This window comes from Athene cunicularia (genome assembly GCF_003259725.1).
Source record: "Athene cunicularia isolate RWA chromosome 6 unlocalized genomic scaffold, athCun1 chr6_part1, whole genome shotgun sequence".
NCBI lineage: Eukaryota > Metazoa > Chordata > Aves > Strigiformes > Strigidae > Athene > Athene cunicularia.
Genome location: NW_020799105.1, coordinates 553,392 through 563,766, shown reverse-complemented (window position 1 = coordinate 563,766; position 10,375 = coordinate 553,392). Strand labels below are relative to the sequence as shown.

General features: G+C 36.6%; 1 protein-coding gene across 2 annotated transcripts in view; it reads right to left on the bottom strand.

The window, feature by feature from the left end:
- Positions 1-1,602: 1,602 nt before the first annotated feature.
- POLR3A (RNA polymerase III subunit A) overlaps positions 1,603-10,375 on the bottom strand; it is a 35,769-nt gene continuing 26,996 nt past the window's right edge. For both annotated transcript variants that reach the window (XM_026850969.1, XM_026850970.1), the window contains 8 exons: positions 9,453-9,623; positions 8,789-8,882; positions 8,586-8,678; positions 7,975-8,139; positions 7,048-7,212; positions 6,597-6,728; positions 5,149-5,281; positions 1,603-1,771 (listed from right to left, as the gene is read on the bottom strand). In XM_026850969.1, coding sequence (XP_026706770.1) covers positions 1,623-1,771; positions 5,149-5,281; positions 6,597-6,728; positions 7,048-7,212; positions 7,975-8,139; positions 8,586-8,678; positions 8,789-8,882; positions 9,453-9,623 — 1,102 coding nt within the window. In that variant the 3' untranslated portion in view covers positions 1,603-1,622. The remainder of the gene's footprint in view (positions 1,772-5,148; positions 5,282-6,596; positions 6,729-7,047; positions 7,213-7,974; positions 8,140-8,585; positions 8,679-8,788; positions 8,883-9,452; positions 9,624-10,375) is intronic.

The window sequence follows — 10,375 nt, the reverse complement described above, 5'->3', positions numbered from 1 at the left end:
CTTTATTCACAAAAATACCAAGCACTTTCAGTAGAATTTCCCATGATAAAATGAAGTACTTCTTCACAAGAAAGGTTTATGGGCTTTCTATCCATTTGGCCCCTCCCTGTCTTATACTTAATGTCTTTAAAACAGAAACAGAGTTAGACTTCTATACAGACAAATCACTATGTGGCAATCTCACTGAGATCACTAAATAATCTATATTTATTCTGAAATTTCTACTGTTAAAAGGGAGATAGCAAAATATATATGGCTTTTAGAGCAGATACTAAATGCATTACATTCTCAGTCTTTACCCTGCCAAAATCTAGGCAGAAGTATATCTTAGTATCACACTGAAAATACAAAACAATTTGAGAATAGCTATGTCGAATTTCACATCACGTCTTCTCTGTATGGATATCTAAAAAAAACCCAAACAGTGGCACCTTAAGATTTAAAACAACAGGTTTACAGTCTCTGAATGTAGCCTTACAGTTTTCTCTTAGTTGCTACATGAACAAGTTGCTGCTGCACTTTGTCTTCATTTTCAAACACAAAATCATTCAGGCAGCCTGCTTTTACTTCATGAGTGCACAACTTCAGCTTTTTTTCTCCATTTCTCTCCAAACTTGACTCATGTTATGAGCACACTGAATATCCAAACAATGGTGAGAAGATACTTCTCCTCCATAGCACCAGATTAAATTTAAACATACTACACTGAAATAATTTTAAATCTGTATTCATTCTGAAAACTGATACAGTGGGTCCAAGATTAAAGTATTACCAAATTATTTCATGGCAATGCATGAAAACAGCTTCCCTTTCCACTTCTACTTTACATATTAAAATAAAAGTAGATTAATCAGATCATACTGATCAATTATGAAACTTTCAAAAAACTAAGACTACTGTAAATTACAGATTCTAGCAGTATAACAACTGCTGTAATATGAAAAGGTATTTATAATTTGTAATGTTCTTATAACAGTTTTCTCAGAATTTAGGAACAGCTTTATAATCTGAAGCTTCTTGCAGGTACATCCCAAAGTCTGGGGAAGAAAACCATTTACTGGAAAATAACATGGGATAAAAGAAAAACAACTAAAAAAACCGTAAGACCAAACATTTCAAACACTTTCAACACCACTCCTGAAATTTAACTCAGTATGAATGAATCAGACTGACTTCTAGCTTTCCGAAGCCTCTGTTCTTAACAGCTACAGACTGACCCTTGCAGCTCCTGTTGAAAGGACACTTCCAAATGCACTCTGTCCAAGCTCACAGAACTCTTGCAGTTTTGGTTTTATTAAGCACATCTGCATACACATGTATAATACTGAATTAATGAAAACTTCCACCCATTAACACAAAGATCTAACTCTATCACATGAAAAATAAAATTTTATCAGCTAAAATCCACTTGAAATTTATTTCCACTCTCTGGTGCAGAGAAGCTTCTCCTTTCAGGGTCTGTAGTAACAACATGCAGTACACAATTAGGCAGTTCTTTTGATAGTATTTCACTTACCAATTCACAGTGATTGAGACACACAGAACTGATAATACATATTTCTTAATCTAAAGATGTTTTCTTGCTATTTCTTGTTCTGTTATCTTGTACTATGGTCCAAGTGCTATGTAACAATGGGAATATGAAATTCATTATTATCAAATATCAGTGGCCTCCTAGGAGGGGTTGATTCTTTGTCTGCTTTGTGCAACAGTTTAAAAAGTCCTGTTCCAATATTCATTGGAATTCCCATGATGATGCACTCAGAAACACCTAGGAAAAAAAAAACAAACCTGTTGAACATCTGAAGAGTAAGGATTTATAAGCCTGTTTTCATTCTGTATGCATTGCCTATCAAATCTCCTTGAACTCCACATGTAAAGACAAAGGTGTCATCACTAGATAAATGTTATGGTCATCAGGTAAGTTATTTAATTTCTAAATGGGAAAAATTCAATCCAACCAAAACACCTTTTCTAGTAATGAAAGAGCTTCAGAAGGAGAAGACATGTTCCACTCAGTGCCAATAGCAGAAGATGCAAAGAAAAGTTACTTCCTGTTCATTCTCTGACTCTGCACTAAGACTTTGGTCAAATCTGGCCAAGTTCCCTTGTAAACCCTGCAATCTCCTAATGAAAGAGGAATACCATTACTTGAGCTATACCACTTTTTGCCTTTACACGATTCAAAAAGTGCTTGCTTTGAGTTGAAAGATTTAATCTGTCCCAACTGTTTTTAACACCTATAACATTTTCGCAGCAATGTGCCAGCACAATTATGTGCCATATCTACTGATGTATACAACTTTTCCAAAGAATGTTCCACATTAAAAGCAAGTTATCAGATACCAGTGTTTTTTTTCCTCAGCATACTGTTATGATCTGAATGAAGAGTATTGTCCTTCACAGAAATGTTTAAGAAAGTAACAATAAATAGCTGTACCTTTGAATGCAGAAAGGATAAAAATCAATTTACTTAACATTCTAGCAAGATTTGATTGGTAATTTAAATGCATATGAATGAAAATTCTCTATTTTTGCTCTTAGATCATTGCTGCATTTCTACTATGTATTGGCTAACATTATGCACAACCACCTTTCAACCCGAGCCAACCACTGAACCATGGAAACTCATTTAGATTTTGGGAATCCTTCTCCCTTTGCAATACTTCCATGTATACAACCAGAAGCCTTCCTCCCCACCTCCCTTTTGCCTTAAGGACAAAATAATAGTTTGCAGCATCTGACAGCAGTCCCATAAAGCAGGAAACATTTGAACAGAACATGCTGCTGTAAGATGTATGTTAACATCTACTCAGATTAATGTATACTAGAGGCCAATGACAATATATGGGACGGGTAAAGATAATGCTGGTGTTGGTGGCAGAACTGCCAGGGCAGCATGCTCTGCTCTAATGACCATCCAAGCCTCCTCCAGTGCAATGTCTTGTATTATAACACCACCAGTTATAATCTGGTGCAGATCTAAGCATCTGGCTGACAGCTATGAACTGCTGCTCTCATTTCCAGCTGGAAGCAGTAAGGTAGAGATGCAGCCAGTCATACTGATCTTATTGCAGTTTATTTTTGACGCTTCTCTTCCAGACCACCTCCTTGTAAATGAATGTCACAGCAGTGATCTGTAGCAATCAGTTCCCACTCTGAAGTTAGATGTGAGGTGCTGTTGGCTGCTTTTGGGAAGGGTACAGAAAGGCAAATTGACTGTATCTCTAAGCGGTGACTCGCAGACAGTAGCACTTCCTGCTGATCCTGCTTCCAGCCTCCAGTGGATGCTGCTGGAACTGGTTGTACTCTGCCCACTGAAAGGTGGCATCACCAGTTCTCAAAAGAAAATGCTTGTCTTTCTGTAGGTAAAGTGGGAATCAGCTGTTCCCCATTTTCTTGGGGCAGGGGTGCAGGGGAAGCACCTTTCAAGACAAAAGGGATTCAAAGGCCACATGGTCTAAAACTACACCCACACATTCAAGAGAAGCACTGATTTGCAATGCCATTCAGTTCAGCAGCTATAGTTGATTTTGGGTACAGACTCATTTTTCTTGGCAACATTTACAATTTTTTTCCTGCTCTGGAGATGCAAAACCATGAGTGTGTAAGAGACTCTTTTCATAGCAATTCAAAGAGATAACTAGTGATGGCCACATCATACAAGCAAGCCAGTATCATCTCTTCCGTTTTGGAAGTCAGACAACAATTTTCTGTTTTGTCCACTCCATTTCCTTATTTGAACTAAAACATGCATATAGAAGGCAACAGGAAAAGATCTTTGGCTTCCACATTATTCAGAACAAGATTTTACCAGCTCAGAGAGGACTTTTCTTTACTGTCCAGGATGGAATGAGTCTCCCATAGGATCTCTGTTTTAATCATGGGCAAAAAATTATAATTAGAAGAAAAAAGAAAACCCCACTCACATGGAATGCTGAAGAGAAAGCGGCAGAGTTCTTAAAATACAAGTAGTAATACAAAGGTTTCTAACAGATTCCAGTGATTCAGTAAATACACTGTCCACAAAACACTGTTTAAAATTGACAACGCCATCTAAGACCACCTAAAAATACATACAGACTAGTAAACTCTAAGGTATCTATTCATATCTTCATGCTTCATTAGCACCCAGAAACTCCAAATGAGCAGTTACAGCTCCAGGATGGTAGTAGACCTTACACAAACAGATGAAGAGAGTGAAACTTGCTTCACTTTTCCTTTTCTCTCTTTAACCTACTAGATGTAGACTGGTTAACAAATCATTCCAAAATGTATGTAGCTTAAAGGAGAATGAAATCTGGGAAGAATAGGGCCAAGGAGTTTAAAAAAAATTCAATTCCAAATATTAGAGTAGGTGGAAATGTAAAATTAAGAGACAAACAGAATGACAAAACTAATCTAATTGAATATTGTGTTTGGCTGTATGTACATATGCACGTATACATATTGTTTTAAACTTGTTTCATAAATTCAGTGAGAAGATGATTCAGTGGATGTTAACTTTAAAATAACAGATGCATTTAAAAATAAGTTTCTCAGGACAGGGATCTTCCCTCTTCTGTTAATGAATGAGTACTGCTAAACAAGGGTTCTAATAAAAAAAAAAACCACCCAAACAAACAGAATTTGTATCTATTTACATCAGAATTAAACTGAAGAGGTCAAGAACTCTGCCTGTTTATTTTCAGTTACAACTGACAAATTACATAAGCAACCATTATGCACAGTATGATATTCACCTATGCTATCAGAGCAGGAATGAAAACAAAACCTAATTACTAGTCTCCTTAATCAGCTCTAGGTGTTGAAGATACACAAACGTTCAAAACTGAAAACAGAACTACTGATAGCAGGACAGCTATCCTGGTATTGCACTGAGCTGTGTGGCAAGAAAACAAAACCAAATTACTAAAAGTCTACTTTAAGAAACATACAACAAACGTCCAACTGACTTAAAGATCTCTGACTGAGAAGTAGAGAAACATCCACCAAACTCCTAGGACTGAGAAGCATGAATTAGCCTCTGACCTGAAGTTTTTCACAAGCTGAACAGAAATCTTAACAAGGGCAAAAATCCAGTGCTTTGAAGAGGTTTACAAATGCTGGGTAAGGACCACAAAATGCAACAGAATTTGCAACACCTACCACAAACAGAATCCTTCTGTCCAAAGTAGGCAGCATCAAAGAGGTGGTCTGCAGTCTTTTCAAAAGAAGCCAGCATCAACACACTTTCCTTCATTTTTGCCAGTCCAAACCTAGTAATGCCCAGCACTTCACCCTTGATTGATGAAAAACCCGAAGAAAGACTATCATAATAGTGGCTGGAGGTCAGTTATGTTTGCTGAAGAAGCAAATTAAGTGAACAACAGAAATGTAGCTTTTATTCTAACAGACATGAAACAAGTAAAATAGCATTGTCATAATGTGCTGCTTTAAACATCCTGAAGGTTAATGGTTGGTAATAATCAATATTTAAATAAACCAGAAGTGATTATTCATACACAACAGAAGCTCTCATAAATGTGTTTTGGGGTTTTTTTGGTTGTTGTGGTTGGTTTTGGGGTGGTTTTTTTAGGCAATAATATTGGAAAAGTTGAAAGAAATGTGGCCATGAACTTGAGTGGGGTCTGAAAGCACTGCGCTGAAGCTACTGCCTATTATCTACTGATAAATCTGACTTCAGCTGCCAGAAGTCTAAGATGCTATGAAGATGTAATGAAGATGTTACATTTTCATTTTTTTCCCCCTCCAGAAAAAAGTAATTAGCTTTTTAAACTAACATGGGTTATTTCTGCCTAGTTTCTAATAAACATCCTGATTATAACAGACTGTGCACAGAAGTGCAAGTCAGAAGTACAGACAAAAGAATCCCTGCTAGGAGCCCAACAAGTGTAAAACACTGCACTCTGATGCCCTTTTCCACTATTGTGTTGCAGCTCCACACAAGCCAGTGCTGGGGACTGCTGCAGCTCAGTACAACAAAGCCCTACAGTTTTGGGAGAGGTCAGAATTCCTTCATTCATCTTACCCAAAATAAACACATGCGCTCTGGCAGGCAAAGTGGAAAATCTTACTTCACTAAGTGTACTCAAATCTAAGTATGATTGGATATAAAGTAAATAAAGTCAATCAATAAAGAACAGATACAATTTTCTACTAACAAGTACTGTAAGACTGTACATGTAATCTGATTCTATTTGTAATGTCTGTATCCTTTGACTCTTATAAAGAGTGCAGCTGCTATGAACCACCCCATGTGGTTTTCTGCACAGCAAGCCTTAAATTGCATGCATGGTTACCCAAACAGTTGGTTTTCATACTACAATTTTTAGGATTCCTATTTCCAATATAAAATTATGACTCCCTACTCATTATATCAACTTATTCTCTGTCAAAATAGACTTTATTCTCCCTACCCTCTGGAACTAGATTAAACATTTTGTTTGATAGACAAACAACAGTATTTGGTCAGTATGATCTTCAGTTCTTTATACTGATTTCCATCTCCATAGCTCACCCATCCTTTTCAAACATGGTAAAACTAATTTGTACAAACAGGCCAATGCAATGTCTAGAAAAAGGATAATACAAACCTTGTAAGTCATTAGATCAGACAGCAACATAACATGTCTCCTGTCAATGCTCATACCATGGTTCACCATTGTATACTGAATCTCATTGATAATGGTTGTCCGAGCAGCTTCAATTCCTAGTGTCTTCTCTACCTATACAAGAAATTGCTTTAGATTAATGAAGAGCCAAATGCTTGCAGCAAGTATATTCCTGCAACAAATACTGTCTGATGTCAGATAATACTCCATTACTACCCTTTTGCATTTCTCAGTTTAAAAAATATTTATAGAAAAAGCTTTTTCGAAGTGAACAGTGCTGCCAGTCAAATTATTATCTTATGTTAATGCATTCTGATACCTATTAATGAAATCAGGCTTGATTAGATATCAACTGCTGCATCTGAACACAAACAAGCACTTGTAACAAAGATGCTAAGGGGAAAAAAAACTACAGTGCCCATTTGAACATTACCTCGTAAGTGTTGTTAGAGGATGTTTTTGTTCCTTTCACTCCGTGAGTAGCCATGACAGCTCGCAGATTATCACCTTCAACTAGAAGTTTGTATTTTTCCTTTCCACTTTGTTCATCAATATGAATGACAGCTCGGGAAACCTCTGGTATACCTTGCACTACAACCTTCACAAAAAAAAACCAACCTAGTAACTTGGATGTGTATAGTAATGATGTATAAAAGGGTAATCCCTACTGGCATTCAAACCTATTTAGAAACTCTGGTCTTTGGGGTAAATACTCAATTAAAATACATATGAAACAAGATACACTAGTGCAAATGTGACATTCACACTGTACTATAAACCTACGTTTTGCATTTTATGTCAGATATCCTCACACTCAGGCCTGGGTCACTGCATGGCAGTAGATCTGCACAACTGAAAGGGCATCCTGCCAATAATAACATTCACTTATCACTGTTTTTAAATCTGAAATAGACAGTCTCACAGAATCACCTAGGTTAGAAAAGACCTTGAAGATCATCTAGTCCAACCATTAGCCTAACACTGACCATTCTCAACTACACCATATCCCTCAGTGCTGTGTCTCCTCACATCTGCAAAAATGCCAGATACTGTCATGTACTTCAATTCTAGATGCAGCTGGAAGAAGATATATTTCATACAATGGCTGCACTCTGAATGGTTCAGTAAAATGTTGAAGGAAAGTATCAAGGCTTTGGTTTTATATATAAAGATTAGTAATGGAGGCTTAGTTTCAACTGTAAAGCAGCGGCATCAATCAGTAGCACAATCTAAGAGTTCTGGGTTCAGACTATCTTCACTGTCAGTACTGACAAGAATTATTTTATCTTCCCACCACAGAACCCCAAATTGCTATTACTGATTACGTCCCACCACAGCATGAGACAGTCTTTGTTTTTACCTTTGGCAGTTCTTCCTTCAGGGACTGCAATACATAATACATTGAACTCTTGCTATTTTCACGAGGGGTCACACATACAACTGCTTCTCCATGGACAGCAACATCCCCAGGCTTTACTCTGAGCTTTGATATGCAAATAGAGTAGCGCACAGTCTCTGCATTCACCTGTGGCAAAAGTCAGCCAGCAAATGTCAGGGTATCTCTCTTAGTTTATATAAATCTGCTCAAATACATGAAGTGGTCTTTCAAAAGAATATAAAAAAGTGTAACAGAAAAATAAATAAAAATTGTTACTCTTATAATTTGCATGAAATACTCTCCTGGGCTGAGGGTACAGGCCTGTTACCTAATGGACAGAATTTGCATCCTTGTATTTAACAAGCCACCAAGAAATTAATGTATGTTGTTTCATTTCCAAACAAAGAAAAAATAATTTACTTTACAAGGAAAAAAAAGGGGGAAAAAATCCAGATGTGATGTAGTCATAGGACATCCTTTGTTCACTTTCTTGTTTTAACTTCCACTGGTCTAATTTCTGTTCCTTAGGCAGGATTAAGAGACCCTTTGGAATTTGCCCAAGGCATATTCTGCATAAGAACTGAACGACTCACCTCTAGTCTCAGTAGTCTAATGCGCTCTAAAGACAGCTTCACTAGGATAAAGCAATCATCTGGAAGAAACACTTCCTCAATATATTCTGAAATCTTTAAGAGATAAGGACAAAATATTTAGCATGGGAAAGTGGTTAAAATGCCCCACAGCAACTGGCTAATGTTTACATTTAAAGTATTAGCAATAATACAATTTTTCCTACCTCTCCTAATAAAGTTTTTTCAATTCTTCCTTTAACCAGACGGGCAAAATCAGGATCATCATCTTTGTCCAACTGTGCTGTTATAATAGGGGTGCTACAAAGAATAAACACACACACAAAAAAGTTAGAACATTGCTTATCTAGATTACAGATGGCAATGTGAATTACAGCTTGCCTTATGGCAATGATCTTTTCATCTAAAGTAGTATTTAATAAGACAGAGACTCCTTCAGCTTAGTCAGGTACCTTTAAGAAAATTACTGCTCATGTACTTCAGACTAGTAAAAACAAGCACACACAGATTATAACACAGCAAACTAGTGGCTATTTACATGGTGTACACTATTCTAGTATTATTTAAGTGACTGCTTCAACTATTGCTAAACACCAGAAAGTTTCATAATATACAAGAGACACCTAACAGAATATTAAACTTAGTAAGTAATCATTTTACCTCATTTGATTTTCAGAAAAATAAAACTTATGTCTTCTCTGGCCCTAAGTATCACTTAGTTAGACAGACATTAGATTTTTTTGTGTTCTGATATTCCATGGATTCAATGTTGTCTAGTATATTACTGAGAACACTATCACATACTGCAAAATTATCCATCAGGTTTCATTTAAGCAAATGGAAAAAAACAAAACAAAACAACATTAGTACCTAATAGCCTTTGAAGCATTAATGATTTCTTTGATTCTTGGCACACCCAAAGTGATGTTCATTGAAGCAACACCAGCAAAATGGAAAGTCTTCAGAGTCATCTGTGTGCCAGGCTCACCAATACTCTGTGCACAAAGAGCTCCTACTGCAGAACCAGGCTCCATCTGTGCCCTGACAAAGAAATTCTCTCATTAAAAAACACAGAAAAAGACACAGAACTCCAGAAGGCATAAAATCCTAAGGAGCAAAGACAGAAACTTTTCTGGTAGATATATGAGAAGCTTGTTTATATATAGATATATTTTAATAGACGAACAGGAGAGAGGTTAAAAGGTTAGCAATACTTAAGACACTGATTTCATGCAAGACAAGAAGATGCCCTGTATACAGGCATTCCACAAATCAAAGGGAATCTGTAGCACCAAATAAAACTATTGTACTCTTCCTCCTAAACATTAAACAGTAGATTCAGGATTCCCCATTGAGGGAAATCCCATATGCCAAAATTTCCAAAACTTCCCTTTATATGTTTAAGCATGAAATGCCTTTATTAAATCTTCTTTAAGAAATGATTATGCGCATTACTTTTTAATAAGAACAAAATCCAGGTATTTATGCCTTCTTGTTTTTCACCCTATTCAAAATCCCTATACTGATGATCTACTTTCAATTGCAAGTTATACATGTAATGTACTCATTCCCACATTTGCCCCTTTCTAAAATTTATGTACTTTGACAACTGTTTGTCCTTACAGGTCAAAAAACCCAAATGAAGACCACTATACGATGAGATCTCAGATTGAGACGTGAGCGGTAGTTAACATTCTCCCCTACAGTTTTGTTCAGATCCTGCAGTTCACATTTTTCAGCTTGCACAGAGTGTAATGTGATCTGCTTTTCTAGAGCAAATACAGGGGAAGTTC